Below are 19,523 nucleotides of genomic sequence, written 5' to 3'. Positions count from 1 at the left end.
ATCAAATTGTGAAATCTGAGAGTGCATGATTCATTGAATCGTTTCCTCTTATCGACTCATCAAATTCAGTGGTGTAGAAATCTGAGACCTACATGCATTGAATGCTTTACTTAAAAAATCATAATCAAATTACACACACATGCACGTTTTCTAAGCCGATTCTGCCTCAGGGTCGTGGGGGGCTTCTGGAGCCTATCCCAGCGGTCATCGGGCGGAAGGCAGGATACACCCTGGACAGGCCGCCAGTCCATCGCAGAGCAGATAATCAAATTTAAATTGGATTAAATCTGAGATTTCATCCTGCATTGAATCATTCTCCAAAGAATCTGAATTGAATTGAATCATGGTGAATTCTGAGATTTCATGATGCATTGAATCATATCTGAATTGAACAGAATCAAGTTGAAATGAGATTACATTACGCATTAAATTGTTTTCCAAATGGACTGTAATCACTGTGAAATGGCAAGATTTCATAATACATTCAATCATAACTGAACTAAATTGAACAGATTTCCTGATTTTTCTAAAGGGTCGTATTTAAATCACCGTTAATGTCAGATTTTTTTTCCTCTCAATACGTATGCATTTGACATCAGGCAGGACTGCGCAAGGCTGTATGCTGTCTTGTATTTTCCTGCCAAAAGCAGCCGTATGTTTTGAATGATGTGTTTCCTTAGCATCTTACAGTAAAGGAGAAGGGTCACACATGCTGTAACAGGAAGCACATGGCTTATAGAGCTGCAAATCACACTGTTGTCATTTTCCACATCACCTTATAAAAATCACATCTAGCAGTCAGTCTTGTGGGTGATTGACTTGGTGAGGAATTGCGTCTGACTGGAAGGGTGCACAGGTGTACGTTTGCATGAAAGCATCCTTAATTCAGTATGTGTGGCAGTGATACAGTTCAGAACGGCAGAAAAAGTAGTAACTGATTGATTTCTAAGTGCTGAGAGGAATCCTCCTTAGGATATGAGACAAAGGTAATATGTAAATGTTAATTAAAATTCACCCAAACTGCACTAAAAACATTTCCCCCTATCCTCCATTCCCACTCACCCCCCCAATCTTGCTTGGAGGGCGAACATTAGCACGGTTTTTAATTGAGGGCATGTAAATGGCAATTGAAATCAGCTAGCATAGTATCTACCATTCATATCACCCTAGCCTTTTTTTTAAGACCTGTCTGTTGAACATCTCCTAGCCTAAAAGGCCAAGTCTGCAGCATTAGCATCAGCTTCAGGCACCAGGGAGAGTAGATGATTAGCATAACAGTCTTGCTGCTGTTGCAGCCTTTTCTCTCTGTTGCGGAGTAGAAGTACAGTAAGCGCAGTGTGTTCTTCCCCTGTAGCGTTCACATTAACTGTTTAAATTAGCTGGAAACTCAAGAGAGCTGATCTTTACATGTACATGCACACGCAGTGTTTTAAATGAGGTCACGGTCTGCCTGTGAGCTTGAAGACCTTGCTTTATAAATCTTATTGGCTTTGACTGTGTTATTGACAGCCTAAAAATCGCTGTCGTTCTTTTGATTGGAAGTAAAGATTTTTTTTAAGGCTTTGTTTAGTAATACATGCATCATTCCAAGTTTGCTTACAGTGTGTTGTAGTCACAGTATACATAATGCTAAGACCATAGAAATTTTTTTGTCTATACTATAAATGTTCAAATTATGCATGCAGATATTAACATGTTGTTGAAATTAACCGTCATAGACCCAAACATTGTGACTTTTAATGTATATTATTGTGTGATAAAATGTTTCACAACAAAGTTCAGAATTTACTATGAGTGTCAAGTCTGTAAAACACAAAGATGTGTGTGTTAATTTATATATAAACAGTAAACTAACTAGGTTCTTTAAATTGTAGTATGAATTTATATGCACAAAACATTGTAGTGCCATGCATTCTCTCTGTTCATTTGCTGAATTTACCATTAGAAATACACATAAAACGCACATTTTAAAAGTTATGCCCCATTTTGTATGTTGATATATATGGATGACTTTTCCAATATGTTTAATTCAGCAAATAAATGAGAAATTATGCCTTAAAATATACCAGAAAATGCCAAATTGAAATTTGCTCTCTGTAGAAGATGTGTAACTTATTTTCACTTAGAAAATCAACAAAACATGTAATTTGACCAGAGAGTGTTGAAACTTTTGCACGTGGCTGTGAGCTCAAGTTTAATCCCGTAATGCCTGTTCAGGCCTGTTACTGAAACCTGTTTACCCTGTGGGGACTTTTCTGTTTATAGACTTTCCTCATCTCTTCTTCTTATTGGTTTTCCTCTTCTTTCCTAGCAGGCAAAGTAGTTTTAGGTTACGGGTGTACAAAACGTGCACGTTGTCGGTGAAATTACTCGTACTGTAGTGACTGTATATGACATATTAGATAACATCGTCTGTCTGTCTGTCTATCTGTCTGTAGATGTTCCCGAAAGGACCGTTGTGAGCGAGCAGATGAACCTCAGCGGTTTGCCTCAAGAGTGGACCAGTGTGTGGAGCTCTCCGTCCAACCCAACAACATCTCTGTTACCATGTCTAAAGTACAGGTGTGAAAGTATTACATTATACAACCGTGTGTGTGGGTGTGTATATGTATATATATATACACACATATATATGTATGTATGTATGTATATGCTCCATAAAACACTAAAATAAAAGGTCTGCTTTATTTACTGTGTTTTTTAGACATCCTGTTATTACCACCATTTTACAAAAATTCACTAAACAAGAATTAATATTTACTTATCTGGAGTGATTTGCACTTTTTGGCGTGAGGCTTGAGGTGATGTTTATAAAACAGACTATCCACACGTATCCAGTTTAGGGTAACATGTAACACGTGAAACTCTGCCCTCAACCCACTCTGATCTCATTCAGACGATCCAATTTCAGTCTAATCTGACTCCATCTCTAATAATCAGAACATGCAGCTGCACTGGCATTGTCATATTAAGCTCTTGAGTGCAGATCCTTTGCAGTTGATGAGCCTGTGAACTCTGTGACCCATAGACATCACCAGATGCTGGTTATCTCTCCTGGTGATAATCTGATTTATTTCAGTCTCTTGATGGCCTGTTTTGCTGACATAGATATTCTTTGGTCCATGTGTTGAAATACAGCAACAAACTACAGATACAGATAATTATATAAATTATCTTGAATTTTTTTTTCTTAACAGTTATGCAGACAGTTGTCCAATTAGTTATGTTCCCCTAAAATAGGAGGAGCATGTGCAGTCATATACTTTCATCAAAAATAAGTCCTCAACAGAGAACAGACTTTGGCACTATTTAATGCAAAATTACAGTTTATTTGGTGAATTTAGCATATGGGAAGAGACATCCATCCATCCATCCATCCATTTTCAAAGCCGCTTCTCCGTCAGGGTCGCGGGGGGGTGCTGGAGCCTATACCAGCAGTCTTCGGGCAGAAGACAGGATACACCCTGGACAGGTCGCCAGTCCATCGCAGGGCAGGCAGACAGACAGACAGACGCAGACAGTCACTCACACACTCACACCTAGGGGCAATTTACAATGAAACATAAATTGTAGCCTGTGCAAAAGTAATAGCACACATTAGGAGTGCGGGGAAAAAACACGTTCTTAGATGCATCTCAATGCGTATGTGAACAATTCTGAATCGATTTACAAATGTCAAATCGATTTTCTAAACTTTTTCATTTCTAAGGTGGAACTTGAAAGTGGGTAAGTGCAGCGCCCAGACAGTCTCTAGCGGCACATAACAAGAACACAGCTGGATGAACAAGAAAAAACAACCGGCTCTCTCTGCATCAAAGCCTTATTAGATCAGGAGTCACAACACAAATGATAAAAAGAGCAATAAAATTTCAGTAAAAATCAAACCACCTTGACAGCCACAACATTTAATGCCCAGTATGTCTCATTATGTGATAATGTCCTAGTATAGGCAAAGAGAAATTGTGAACGAAAACACAGACTTACTGATCTCTGCTTTAAGCTTTAGCTCAGCTATAGCCGCTTTCCTCCCATCTCCACCAGAAAACTTTTCCTCAGAAGTAGATCAGCTTATTGTAAAGTGTCTCTCGTCGTTTGGCTGTTTTAAGAGGCTGAAGTCATTTCTTATTTTCCAGCTTCTTGTTTGGATTTTTCTGTTTCACCTTAAATTCTGACTGAGGTGCCAATTGTAAATGCGGCACCAATTAAGGTGGGACGGGAAAATCTGAAAGAGAAGCGACTTCTGCTTCACAACTTTTTAGTGTTTGACAGTCTCTCGTTGCAATTTTAATGTTCCAGGAAACAAACTAATGTGCTTACAAATGCGAATAAGTCCATTCATCTCCAAATGTTCATCTAAGCTCTGCCTTTTTGTTCGCTACTAGCCAGGAGAGACTGTGTTGCCAAGTGACCTGCAGTCTCGTTGAGAAACGGGGCTTTCGTGTGGTGTTGCGTACGACCCGACTCGCAGATATTTTACTGACACAGTGACCCCTGACTCTCTACAAATGACCAAAACTGGGATTATAAAATCATTAGAGAAAACGGGCAGGAAGGCTGTAACGTGCTGTGTGGACATCCATTATCACTGGATCTTATTTCACTTCTGTGCATTTTATCGCAGATGAGTGGCAGCAGCGTTTAATGTGCTCCAAACAAAAGCAGTGAATGATAGACTTCCAGTTCACTTGCCACATCACTTCCATTTGTTTTTATTAATAAAAGATATTGGAAGTACATTCATTATAGATCATTACATATACTTTGCTTTAAAAGCACAAAGTCATCACACAGTGACAAAAAGAGATCCTGTAAAGAAAAAAAGATGCAGCGATCATCATTTTATAATCGCATCGCGGCCCTCTGAATCGTAATGGAATCATGAGTTGCCAAGACATTCCTACCCTTATTGTATATTATTATTTTTCCAGCATGTTAAGCTCTGCAAATAAATGGAAATTGTGCACTAACATTTGCAGGAAAATGCTGTATTTAAATTGGCTCCCTGTTGAGGTTGTGTCAAACATTTTTCACTTAGAAAACCAACAAAACATGTAACTTGACCATGAAGGACTTGCTACGCAGTTCAGTTGATGTGGACATACCCTCAGTACCTTTTTTCCATTCTGAATCAGACACCAGAATACTGAACCAAAACAATTAAAATCATTATCCACTTTTCATTGGCTGCACTGTTTCAGAAAACTTGAGCCTGGCTGCCTCTAATTCAAAGCTCGTGTTCTGCTGATCTCATCCGCGACGTATGTGTTTCTTCTTGTGAGACAGTTTTGACCCGTTTCTGGCCTTGGAAAAGTGCAAAACTTTTTTTTTTTTTTTTTTTGCTATGTGCAAAAACAAAGCAAACATTATTTCTGTTAAGGCTGTGCTGAACAATGCGTCCTCTGAGCTCATGACGCATCACTGTTTAATCTGCCTGGTAAAAAGACCGGTCCCTACTAACTGCAGGATCATTGTGTACCACAAGACTGCTTTCATGCATCTGTCTCTGAAGATCACACTTTCTCAGTAGAGATCCGGTACAAGGACCTCAGGCAGTCTATTGTAGAAAACACACTGCAGACATAAACATGACCTTCAGTACCTGCCTCCAGCAATGGAGAATTGGTGGGAGATTTTGATGCTAATGATATTATCACATCTTCTTTAAAGTGCCTACAAAGTCCCTAGTGGTGTTCTTGTATTGCAGAATCTCCACAGCTGCAGAAATGGTCAGCATGCCAGAAATGTCCTAGTTTTGTTCTAACATCACTTCTTCCCAAAACCAGTCAGGCCAAACTGATGCACACTCCTCATCTACTCTGCACCAGCAGCATAGATATGACTCCAGTGTCCTTAACCGGGGTACTTTTCATTTATGAGAACTTCCCTACAAACGCCTATGTTAAGGGTTGTAGAGCTGTGGTACGTCACCAGCTCAACCACAAGCCAGTTAAGTCTTATGTTAGAATTATTTAGTGATGAAAGAAGTGATGAAATCACATCTATTTCCTAGTGCCAAAAACAAGTGCTTGTGTTAGCTCGAACTTCAGGTGCTGACTTGAGTCAAAGTAGAGTCAATAGTAGCAGACTATTTTTGTCTGATGTAACTGTTAAGCCATGAGTCACTAGTGAAGAAACCAGGATTACTGCTTTCCTTTGTAACGTAATCGAAGTCTGTCCCCACCAGAAGTGATGAAAAAAAAAAGTCTATATGTCTTTGGTTACAGTTACAGCTGTTGTATTTTGATATATTTGATCAGAGATGCTACCAGCTTTGGCACATGTGTACAACATGTATACGACATGGTGAGATCATAGAAAGCCTGCTTAAAATCAAAATTACCAGTCTTTGCATTATTAGTTCTTGTATCTGATCATACTAAAGAGCCCATATCATGGAAAAACATATTGTCAGGCCTTTATTGTTTATATACACTCTTAATTTGCATCTGATGCTTCATTCACTCACCACTCCATGTAGTCTGTATACAGACACCAAGCTTGTTTTGAATTTGTTTTTGTGATGTTATAAGAACCATCACATTTACATATATCCACAGAGCTTTAGCCCTGCCCATTAACACTGAAGTTTCTGAATAATATTTCAAACTGCATTGCTTTTTGAGTGAGACACCGTACAGGGTAGCCAATCAGAGCAGAAGTCGTATACATATTCTCGTTGTTGGATCAAAATCTTGTACAATTTTTGTTTGTTTATTTATTTATTAGTGTTTGAGAATATCAGCTGCCCTTAATGACATGTTAAAATGGAGCAGCAGAAAGAAATCTTGTTCCATTAACTTCCATTCAAAGAACATTTGTGTTTTTTTTTCCCTGCTCCTGTGAGAGTACCATTCTGGAGATTTTGTCATATTAGTAGCAAACTAACACATTAACAGAACAGCCTATTGAATCCTAAGGGATAAAGAGAGGTTGGAAATGAACCATGAATAGTGGCTGCGTTTGTCACGCAAGTCAACATAAATGTCATAAAAGGACCTCAAGGTAAAAATGAAAATACAAGAGAGATGTAGGATAAGGTCTTTAACCTCCTTGTATCATGTAAATAAAAACTCCTTTTTTCCCCCTCATAATCTTCAACATGTGCGTTATTTGCTGTGTCATTAAGAAGCAGTGGGTGGTGAGAAATGATATTAATCTGTTTCACACACCCCTCCCATCATCCCCACCCACCATCAAGCCAAAACTCACCCTCCCTTATGTCATGTTTCACTCAGATCTGTCACAATACGGGAGGAAAATGCTTATGATTTCGGTTTCACATTAACCTCCTTTACAGAGAAGTTTATTCACATGGGAAATTGTGTTTTTTTTTCTGTAAGTGCTACTAAAATCTTATAGCTGCAAATATCTCTATAAAATTCTTTTATAATAAAAGTGCTGTTCACTTCCAGACTACGAGCTCCACCAGGGATTCCCAGATGAAGCATTTGATTCTACTGCCCTTCCTTTTGTTCCCAATTTTAAGAAAAGTGCTTTGAGTGCCCTGTGTCCTTAAGGGTAGGAATTGAGCTCTGATGAAGGCCTCCTTTGATTAAATGCCCTCATCTTTCCCTCCACAGTCCTCTCCACCCCTGAGTCTTGCTTGTTAAGCGTTTCATCCTCAATGAGTTCAATCTTCCTCTCAAGTTTTTGAATAACCCACTTTGCCGTGGTAGCTGTATGTTCTGTGAAGGCCGAGAATTCGCATTTGTTTTTCACACCTCCCACCATTCGGCTGTATTATTAGCCTGGCTTTATCCTGCACAGCTGCAACTGTCTATTATCAGCCCTTACTTACCTCGCTTATGTGAGTTAATTAACTGTGTTTGTGTCAGTCGCTCTGAACCGTAGGAACCAGAATAGATCACCAACGTTGTTTGTAGTGTTGATTATAGAGTCTAGTTCCTCACTTAACTTTTTTTTTTTTTTTTTTGACTCTCCTCAGCCAACCTGGGGTGGGGGGTTGGTGCTACCGAGTTCAGAGGTGTTCATGCTCAACCTAATGAAACTTTCCTACTATTATTTTTTTTTTTTTTTTTAGTAGAACTGAATTATTAAAACCCTGTTTATTAATGTTATAAATCGGCCTTCGTGCTAGAGACTTTCTCTGCACCGAGGCTCAGAATGAAGTACCTCCTGTCCAAACCTCATTTCTTTTGCCTGTCCACCTAATGAGAAAGATAGATGAGAAGAAGTTCAGAAGACGTTAATTAATCATCTGAACTTTACCTTATTGGTAGCTGCCCAGTGGCAGCTGCACTAAACTAAGTATGACTGCTGCTGTGTTCATTCAGAGTTCAGTGTACATCACTGGTCCATCAAAGCTTTAAAATGTCAAAACTGTTTACTGTGCATAAACCTCATCTGCCATGTCACAAGATATATTTTGCATCATAAACGAACTACTTTCTTTGTCACAGTGAAAAATTTGTGCGCATTAAAGCTGTATTTCTGAATGGTGCTGTTTTAGTCTGGGATATTTTAATGAATGATCCTGAGGTTTTCTTCTCATCCTTTAGCCCTTAGAGGCTGCAGTTAGTGCTGGCGATAAAAGAACGCTGTATTTGTTATTAATCTTTTCTCAATTAGTAGCTTTAAAAAAGCAAAGCCTTCAGACAATGAGACTGTGTCCGTAGAAAGGGAGATATCTTATTGATTTGAAATTGCTAACATAATTGTTGTAGAGAAAGTATCCTTTACCTTTTTTGTTTGGCTTAACGTGTTTGTCATTAAAATGAGTAGAAAACATGTCAGCAGTGCAGACTTTAACATGTTGATATAACATCTAAATCACCTGCTTATGTAATGGCGTTTAAATTATGTTGTGTTATGTGAATTGAATTTATAAAAGTGTAAGTAACTCTAGACCTTCAAAATTAACATGATTCACAATTCCAGTTTCAAGAATCTTGCATTTCTGCACTGTTTTCTTCGTGTCATTTACCTTTTGGCTGGTTCTTCAGTTGGTTCTCCAGGCGCGGAACGTTCCGGATCTGTCCGCAGGTGTGAACTGTTCCTTTGAGGACTACACTGAGACTGAAGCTCGAATACAGGGCTCATTCATCCACTGCCTCTCCCCCACCGCTAAAGAGCTCATCCCCATCACTCGCCACCAAGGTCAGTATATCTGTGCATGAGACACACAGTATATTATTCAGTGTTTCATTGCAAAACACTGTATATTGCGCAGTAATAATTCAGGATGTAATGAGGTTTTGAAAGGAGCAGTATAATGAAAAACGCATTTTATTTCTCTAAAGAATGTGCTTTTAACCATAATACTGCAGTCATCTTTCTTCTATGTATAAAGCCCACTTCTAACAATGTATAGCATAGATGACAGTGGTCCATAATGTGCTTTCATTTGTTAAATAGTATCGCAGTGCTGGCTTTGCAATAAGCTGGAATATGCAAATGAGCCGGTAGCCAATGACAAAAGTTATTTGCTGTGTACTGTGGGCATACTGCGAGTAAATTCAGTTCAGTAATGGTAAAAATTATCCATGCATTTTGGGGGGGGTGGTAAGAAGAGTTTTCTCCAGTTTGTCCTGAAATTCAGTCACTGGCAGTTCCACTTGCTGCCTTGGTCTCCCTCTATGCCTGCCTTGGTCTCTCACTATCCCTCAGAGCTGGGAAGGTGAAGGTTAGCTTCACATGCTTCCTCTGTTAAAGCTCCACAGCATCAACTGCCTGTTATGCATCCTCATTGGAAAGCTCTTCACGTTTTTAGGAGAACACTAACTGCCGATTCTGTTATGTCAGCTAGCCGACACAGGGTTACCTATGTTAGCTAGTTTTGAGACTCCCTTCTGACTGCAGTTGGTTCTTATCACCGTGTCATTTGTTCTGAGACCTCCACCAGACTATTTTTGGTCCGCTGCACAAAGGCCTCTAGCAGTGCTGAGATGTAGCCAGAGTTTTTTTATGTCAGTTTGTTAGACAGTTCTCAGTTTTCAGTTGAAGTAATTTTAGTCACAACTTTAGATTCTTATGTCTTAAACTTTGTAGTGTCGAGGACTCACAGCTGTGCTTTTTGATGCATCACAGGACCTTTCACAATCATCTTATGTAGCAAAATAATCCCAATGTGATGTTTTTGTATGTATTGTGCAGCCCTGCTATGTGCATGTGTGTGTGGGAGGAAAAAAAGACATCACAAGAAAATCCAAACTCAATAAAACTCGCAAATTGACTTGATGTTGTGAATATTAAGGTGTACACATGAATAATGCACTGAAGATGAAAGAGCTGTCTATCTAGAACACATTTCAGAATCTTCATCATCTTCTGCTTAAGGCCTTTTAGTCATTAAAAGGGTATTAGAATAGAACTGAGCACATTTCCATGCTGGCAGCCTGAGTCAATTCCTATCGAGCGTCATTTGCACCGTTCCCCAATAGTCACAGTATTCTTTCTGTCTGTATGACAGAATGAGTGTGGTTGCTCAGTAAAGATGGCTATTTTGATAATGGGAGGATCCTACAGTGCAATTTTGATCACATCCATGGTAATCATAGCACAATCAAAGCAGGCTGTTTTTACCACTGCTGTGCCCCACTATGAAGAAAGGGAAAGAGATGTGTTGCTTAGATACCTTTCTTTCTTTCTTTTTTGTTTTCTTTCTATCCCTCTGGCTCACTCTCTTTTCTTTCTATAGGTGATAAACGTGTGGTGAAACTTTATCTGAAATCAAAGGAAACCGGGAAGAAGTTTGCCAGTGTGGATTTCGTCTTCTATAACTGCACTGTTCACAAATCGTAAGTGTCTGTCTCTCTCGCTCTCTCTCGCTCTCTCTCGCTCTCTCTCGCTCTCTCTCTCTTTCTCGCTCTCTCGTTCTCTCTCTCGTTCTCTCTCGCTCTCTCTCGCTCTTGCTCTCTCGCTCTCTCTCTCTCTCTCGCCTTTCTGTTCAGTTTAGTTCAATTCAGTGATGCTGTATTGGCATTAATGAGAAACGTAAGAGAAAGGAAATTGTTATAGATGACCATAAAACACATTAGAAATCTTTATTTACAGGATTATTAGTAATCAATAAAGGCAAAAAGTGAAAATAAGAATCAAGAGAATTTTCAAATATGTAGTCATCAGAAATAATCACATTGTTGATGTTTGTCCCTCAGGTTATGAGTTGTTTTAAATCTTACTGTGTGATTCTTGTCTCCTAAAATGTATGGAAGTTTCTCACTGCTCTCTCTGGCCCCATACACAATGGTCATTAATATGCATCCTGGGTCATCTGGTCATAAGTGGGCACGTGTGCCAAGTTCAGGTGTGAATGGGACATGCAGTGCGTCTTGGAGACACATTGTGATCTGATCACTGGTCAGGGACGCATATGACCACAACATGCACAGTGTGAACACAGTGTTTTGATGCGTCTTCGACAGTGGCAGAGGGCCTCCTAGATCAGCTGCGTCATCACAGCAGAGAGAAAAGCAGCTTTTTTCATCTGCTCTATTGTTTATTTAGAGATTGTATTAGTGGTTCATATGATGTAAATGTTTATAAAAGCCCTTCCATTTATACCAACGCGGACTCATGATGTTTTGTCGGAAACACAGCGAGAGACTGACGTAGTAAATATGGGTGGTACCCCGTCTCCAATCATGAAATCCAATCACAGGAGACGCGTTCAAGACACATGAAGATTCAATGTGTGAACAACTACACATCTCACCGTCCACTGATCAGATCACTCGAGATGAATGTTAATATCAAATGAAAACAGTCTCTGTCTCTTTCCCCCCTTCTCTCTTTCTCTCTCTCCTCTCTGACTCTCTCTCTCCATCACTCTGTGTCTGTCTGTCTGTCTGTGTCTCTCTCACTCTTGCACTGTTCCCCTTTATCTTCTCTCTTTCTTCCCTTTGGTCCTCTCGTTTTACCCCTTGGGGGAAGCGGGGTGGGGGGGGGGGTCATATTTCAGTATCCATGGTAACCTGAGGAAAGATGATTGACAGGTTTTTCAAGATCTCTGGAGAAAGGATGTGGTTAAAAGAACTGGAGCTAAATTCTCAGTCCTATTCTCCACTATCTGGAGATGAAACAGTTTTGCTGCAAGTCACATCAGGAGCAAAAAGGGAACATCACAACAATTTTTTGTTGCACCATTTGAAAATGCCAGCTACCCTTTATATTGCATGACTAGCAGGTTTAATAGAAACCAGTAGAATATGATAAAATGATTAATTAAATCTAGTGCCATTAATAAACATTGAAATTAAAAAATCTTTTCAATTCTACAGGGTTTTCTCCTGATGACAACGATATGGTAGCCAATAGCAGTAAATAGCTCATAGCTCTAAAATTTGAATTGTAGATGTGGTGGGCTCAGTGAAGAGGCCATGATCGTTTTCAGAATCTCTTTGATCACAGTAACTGCTGGTTAGTGGGTTATTCTGAGGGTCCAGATGGGTTTTTTCGGTCTCTCGTGGTGTGCGCAGTGTCTAGTTGCAGGAGAGATGAGCACTTCGCTGTCTCCATGGGGATCTCTCACACTCACACATGTGCACACGTTACTGTGAGAACGTTGTGTCACAATGTCCAAGTCATATAATACTCTCCCACCAGTGTGTGTGAGAGAAAGGATGAGAGGATGGATCACCTGAGGGGGGCACACATACACACACACACACACATTTGTATGCGCTCATTAGCATCTGTGTGTGAACTGAAGGTGTAGTCCCAGTGTGCTTTTAAATTGGGCTGAACGGTACAGAAACCACACAAATTTCACCCCTCTTCCTTTTATCAGTGAAAGAGGCTTATGAGACACACACACACGCACTCCTTTCCACACACACCCCCTCTTATTTATTCAGCTGATGAGGTCTTGTGCACTTTGAAATGCCATAAATTTGCATATTAATATTAATCTAATTTGGAGCGGCGCCGTTTTGGTGTGAGGCAGGGAGGGGGTCGGGAAATGAGCGACGCTGAAATGGAAAAGCACATGCAGTCATGATCGCCTCTTAATTAAATAGATCCATGTCTATATGTGCCTGAGTGTTCGCCATCACAGCCTGAACAGTGTGCCAGGGCCTTCTGCACAAGGAACACTGTGACACTTCATTACATTCACTGAGAACTGTTCTTTATTGTGAGTAGGGCTGGGGATCGTGTAGAATGCTCTGATACTGATACCAATACTTTGATGCGGATTTCTAAAAAATAATGCTTTTTTTGATGCATCTTTTAAAGCTGCACTATGTGCAGTTTCCTTTATTAAAACAGAAAGTATAGGTAGTATTACTGCTACTACCTGTGCTGCACTGTCCAGATCGGCTTTTATCGGAGTTTTTCAGACCATATGATGTCTTTATCACATACACAGGCTCTAAACAAAGGTCCTGCTTGATGTTAAGGTTTGAAATGTAAAATCATTATACTAATGAAGATATGATGACAATAGTAGATAATTCCCTTGCATTCTTAAAGACTCATTCTTTACCAAGTTTTGACTGAGTTCTCTTTGAATACTCTATTTTAGTGTGCTCAGTCATCCGATTCATCTGCTCTTGCACACAATAATACAATATAATACTATAATATAATAATACTATAATAATACCAATACCATAATAGTAATAATTGCAATATCCAGCCTTAGTTTGGAGGGAAAAAAACCCAATCTCTAAAATGGTAGATCTGTAGGAAAATAAACATTCCTAATAGCATTTTTGTTTTTTCCACTATTTGACAGTATAAACTGACCGGTGGAATGGATCAATAGAATGGTTAAAAGTCAAGTTACATTTTTTGTACATTAACATAATTTTTTGTGATTCTCCTACATTGTTACCATTTCTGAAATAGAGTTTATGATGGGGACAACATGGTGATAAATAACATTTAAATTAACCCAGTTCTGCTGTTTGAATTGGAGATGCAGGTTTCCCAATCAAAATATACAGAAAAGGAAGACCTTCAAAGCCGTGGTGGATGACTTAAGGTAGTCAATGAAAACAAAAACTTTATTGCTTGTAATTTATTTGATTATTTGTAGTAGTCCATTTTAATACTCTCACAATATTAAAAGGCAGCCAGCATTTTCAAACAGTAAAAAAAAAAAAAGGATTTTTGTCGTTTTTTATGATCGCTATGAAATGGACGTTGTGTCTGGAGTGGCGTGGGATTTGTAAGGTGGGTTGAAGGTGATGGAAGGAAAGAGAGGAGAGGCGTGGATCTCATACGCAAGATAACGAGCAAAAGATTGTGTAGAAGAGAGAAAAATGGAATGGAGTAAGAGGCCTGTTACTTTTTGAAAAGGACTTTTTAGAAGGGGAATACTTTTCTCCTCATATGTACGAGCACACATTGCGCACACTTCCTTTTAAGAGCACTTGCCATTTGACTTGCTAGCTATTTACATTATCCTCTCTCTTCTAAATCAGTTACTGGAGAGAAAAGCTGATGTCCATAATAAAAGCGTCAAAGAGGGGCGGAAAAAAAGAGGAATCGGGGGTGTATTGTGTCTTTACTGTCGGTGTCTGCAGCAGCAGACCTGGACAGAGCAGCCATTTTAATATTGTAGAAGAAAATTTGAAAGAGAGAGAGAGAGAGAACGAGAGAGAGAGAGAATGCAGGGGAGGAGAGAGAGGCCAGACCCTACATGAATTTAGCTTAAGAAACAGCTCCATGCGATGTGTGTGGATTATATTAATTCCAGTTCAGGGCCACCTGAAATGAAGCCCCCAGCACCATCTCTTGAGCTCCACAGAGGGGTAAGAGGGCTCGGAATGGGGGCTTTGTGGTGACTGGGATTCTAGTGAGGCCCCGAAATTAACCCCCACTTCAGACTGGGAGAGGAGGGTGTTTAAGATGCGGTCTGGGTTGATGGGTTGCTGGGGTGGTGGTGGTGGGGGTGCAACAGGAGGGCTGGATTAAGGCCCTGTTGAGAGAGGGGCGGGGGTGGTGTGGAAGGGGATGAGAGGAGAAATAGAGGCTCATTTTTATTCTTCAATCACACCAGACCATTCAACCGTTCAGCCTTCAATTTCTTTCTTCACCCCCCCAAACACGAATGAATATTGACTAGGAATAGGCATTTTAAGAATTTTCTCTTCAAATTTCTGAATTTTTAAATAAACACCGTACAAAGTTTCTACTATTAGGCAATATGCTTGCCTTGCCTTTGAAGGCTCCATAAATAGGGACTTCTTGAGACATACCTAAGCACTGAATAACATATTAAGTAATGTGCAAGTATTTATCAACAGCTTTTGTCAGTATATACAAGATGTCAATGTTTTATGAAGTAAATGACACATTGACATTTGTATGAAAATCACTATTTTGAGGGCATCAGAATTCAGTCATACAGCTGATAGTGTTCTTAACTAGGCCTCTACTCTGTGCCATTGCTTGGGAATGAGGCTTCAAAACAGTGTTATAAATGGACCAAGTGTCTGTCGCTTTAGTTTAAGAGCCCTTGTGTCAGTACATCATCACCAAGTTTGTTTTATCTTGTTATAATATACTGACATAAGGTTTTTGTTGATACTTAAGTACTCCCGTTTTTAAGTTTTATTCTGTGCTTGTGTGTGTCATGAAGTTCTTTTGTATCTAGCCTTCAAATGAGATGTTAGCCGTTATTTAACCCCTTAAATGACCAGGGCCGCTGATAGGCCCAATGTTTTATTACACACTTCTATAACCCAAGAATAGCTAAACCAGTTTGCATTGAAGGCCCTGTAGATACATAATAATAATCCATAGTATGTAATAAGCCTGGGATTTTTTTATGACGTTAATGCTTTTGCATGGGTCAGATAAAGTGTTATTGAATAGTTTTACAAGTTTTTAATACTAGCATTCATTTCTTGCATGCAGCTGGCATACGAGGGTTTTGATTGAACACTACCTGCTGGCCTATAGAATAACTTGTAAATGTATTCTGTACAAATTTGAGCCTTTTGGCTAAAATATTTCCATATGTGGCAGCACTTAAGATGATGCTCCACTCAGTGTGAGATGCAGTAACAGCTGCTTTTGTTCTTACAAAAATTCATTTAAATAGTACAAGATAATACAAAATCTTTGTCATCTGAATGTGGTTATCCATATAAGTGAGCTAACAGTAAGATGAGTTTAGAAATCTGTATATTTGAAAAAGCACATCTATCGCGCACATTTACTGCATCGTTTTTATCTTGAGTGTGCTCACATGGTCACGTTCATGTGGCCGCTTTAACAGACCTTCATTCATTTATTGTCGATCACGGCTGCCCCTTCTGCGTGCCTGACCCTGATTGGTGGACTGAATGGATTAGTGCTCTCCAGAGATCCAGCATTAACCAACTGACAAATGGTGCCTCGATGGGAGGTCACTTAACACACACACATGCGCGCGCACACACACACACATTAGTACACTCAGAAGCACACAGACCTGCACCGTCCCCTCTCTCTAACAGTAAAGCAGCGATGGACATTGTAGAGCATTCTTTGATGAATTGCCTGGTTTGGATTAGGAAGTGGGGATAATTTCCTTGACCAACCATTTCTCAACTAATTGGACAGTTTCTCTCAACGCACACGCAGATTGGTCAATTAAGAAGATCATGTGATTCAATTATGTGGTCGGCAGTCTTTGTTCTGAATGATCGTTTAACGTCTGTGGGTGAACAAATCGCTTGGCTGAGATGATTAATTGAAATGAATGGCTGAGCTTTTCCAGCCAAAGCACTCAGAGCACTCTGGATACAGAGGCTGTGTATATTTATACTGCACATGTGTGAGTGGAGGAGGAGACATCAGAGCGGCTCAAAGGCTGCTCTTTACGTTTCATTAGCTTTCCCTGTCTCTCTCTCTCTGTCTCTCTCTTTCTCTCTCTCTCTCTCCCCCTCTCCCTCTCTCCGATCTTGTTTTTCTTTCTCTCTCCCTCTGTCTTTCTTTGTTCCTCATATCTCTCTCTCTTCCTTTATATCTCTCTCTTTTCTCTTTAGTTTCACATTTGATTTATCTCTGCCTCTTTTTCTCTTTCTGTCTCTCTTCTCAATCTTGTTTTTCTTGTCTCGCTCTCTCACTTCCCCACCACTCTTTCTCCTTTTCTTTCTCTCTTTCTCCTTCATTGTCTTTCTCTCTTTGCTCTTTGTCTGCTTCTCCCACCCCCTTACAGTCTTTCTTTCTGTCTCTTCTCAGTCTTTTTCTTTCTCTGTCCCTCACTCTGTCTTTGTCTCCTTCTATTTCTGTTTCTTTTTAGTTTGAGATTTGGTTTGATTATCTCTCTTTTTCTCTTTCTGTCTCTCTCTTTTCTTGTCTGTCTCTTTCTCTTCTCCCCCACACTCTTTGTCTCTTTCTTTCTTTTTCTCTTTCTCCCTCTCTTCAATCTTATATTTCTCTCCCTCTCTCTCTGGGAAATCCTACTCTATTTGATCTTTCTCTCTCATGTCATCACTCTCTCTTCCTCACTGTGTCAGTCTAAACCCTGGGTGTCTTACTGAAAGCTCATCTTTGTGTGAGGATGAAAGAACAGCTTCACAAAAAGGTTGACTTAAAAAAAAAAGAGGGAGGGAGGGAGACAGGATGAAAGACAAGGACAGTCATTTGCTGGCTGTAGAAAGACAGGGAAAGGACAGTTGATGCTCTGTTGTTAGTTAGTTATTTCCTCATGGTTGCAGGATTTCTCTGTTGCTGATGTTTTGCTTTTTATCACCTTTATTTATGTAAACTCTGTGTGTGTGTGTGTGTATCTGCAGGTGTTTGTCGTGTGTGAACGGCTCCTTCCCGTGTCACTGGTGTAAATACCGTCACATGTGCACGCAGAATGCCAACGACTGCTCCTTCCAGGAAGGACGGGTTAACATGTCAGAGGTGAGTCACATGTCACTTCCTGTCCATATTGAAAAAAGCAGACAGAAACAGATCACGTTCAGTCGGGTGCAGGTGCAGAACACAGCGCAAACACTGAAACAGCAAGGAGAATATCTGACAGTAATAACTTGTTGTTAGTGCTTATTAACCCATTTATCAGTAGACAATGTTTTTGTATCCCTAACAGTTAGTAATTTCGATGAATTGTTCAATTACTACTATAAAACATGTAAGTTCTCTTATAAAACATGTAACTATCATGATAGTACACTAATTATATAGTTTAAAAAAAAAAAAAAAAAAAAAAAAATATATATATATATATATATATATATGCATGCACATATATACATACATGCATACATACACACACACATACATATATATGTGGTTTTTTTTTTTTAAACTCAATTCTGAGGGTCTCGTATTTACCTTTTTTATGGAATCAAAACTGGTGTCTGACTGAATTTTGTCAGAGGTAAGTGGGTGGGGAGGGAGAGGGGCTGGGCTGAAGTCATTATAAATTCTGTGGTTAGGATTTTTTGGGCTTGTTCTGTGAGAGGACAGGTGCGGCAGACGTTGAAAGTTCTGTTTGAGAATCATTATCTGAGCCAAACCCAATCTGTGTAGTATATCATTATAACTGTAGACTGAAGACTTTCTTGTATAAATATCAAAAATGTAATCAAATCTTGGCCTCATAATTAAAAATATTGAATCTGAAAATATGTATCATTTAATCCCCTTGTGTTTGTCATTGCTAATAGGTTATTACATTTTTATCATTATGGTTGAATTATTGCAGTAGAGAAAGATGTGTGCTTGGAAAATCAGTGTCCAGAGTTTTCCTCTTTGAATAGTTCCTGTCACATGAACATCACCTCATATGAGCTGAATCTATATGCACTATATGTCCAAAAGTTTGTAGACACCTGCTTATCCAGTGTCCAGTATTTAAACAGTGCTGTGTGGGTTTGATTGCTTTTAGCCACAAAAGTATTAGTGAGGTATAATAAGGTAAGTCGGATAATTGGTTCAGGATCAGAAATAACACACCTCATCCCAAGGTATTTGATGGTGGTCCATCACTTCAGAGAGCAAAGTTCCATAGCTCCACCAACCAGAGCTGAGGGGCTTTATTGTGTCATTGGGCATGCAACCTTAGACTCATGTGCAGCTGATTTAGTGTCCAATTCTATTAACGGTGCTTTTCTATGGAGATTATACAAGCTGTGTGTGCGCAGTTTGAAAACATGTCAGCAATCTGTGCTCCATAAAGTAACTGAATTTACTAATTGGACAGCATGTCTGGATACTTTTGAACTAGTGTACTTATACAGTCAAATAATGCACTAATCTAAGCAGGTTGAGCAGCAGTATGTGAGAATGAGCCGGTACGGTGGTGTTTTTTCACCGCTGTAATATTGCTGCAGTGTAATAGACACTGTGCTGCACCATGCTGATGTACTGTAAACACGCGCTGTTGTGCGCTAATGTGTGTACAGTTCTGTAGTCAGTGGAAGTGTCTGTGTGCATGTCAGTGTGTACTATACTGCTATACTGTAAACATGCACAGTTGTGTGCTAATGTCGCTAATGTAAATGATATTTACCAGATCAGATGTGTGTATGTCTGTCTGTGTCTTTGTTGTGTGTACGTGAATGCGGCTGTGGTGTGTGTTTCCGTCGTTCTCTGCGTGTCCTTTTTTTTCAGTC

At 39.6% G+C, this 19,523-nt stretch overlaps 1 protein-coding gene across 1 annotated transcript in view; it reads left to right on the top strand.

Moving 5' to 3' along the window:
- Positions 1-19,523, top strand: part of plxna1b (plexin A1b) — a 203,770-nt gene that overhangs the window by 113,648 nt on the left and 70,599 nt on the right. The window contains exons 6-9 of the mRNA XM_037534937.1: positions 2,439-2,562; positions 8,964-9,117; positions 10,658-10,757; positions 17,694-17,808. Coding sequence (XP_037390834.1) covers positions 2,439-2,562; positions 8,964-9,117; positions 10,658-10,757; positions 17,694-17,808 — 493 coding nt within the window. The remainder of the gene's footprint in view (positions 1-2,438; positions 2,563-8,963; positions 9,118-10,657; positions 10,758-17,693; positions 17,809-19,523) is intronic.

This window comes from Pygocentrus nattereri, chromosome 26, assembly GCF_015220715.1.
Source record: "Pygocentrus nattereri isolate fPygNat1 chromosome 26, fPygNat1.pri, whole genome shotgun sequence".
Classification (NCBI taxonomy): domain Eukaryota; kingdom Metazoa; phylum Chordata; class Actinopteri; order Characiformes; family Serrasalmidae; genus Pygocentrus; species Pygocentrus nattereri.
The sequence above is the reverse complement of the archived record's forward strand: the minus strand, read 5'-3'. Positions and strand labels throughout refer to the sequence as shown.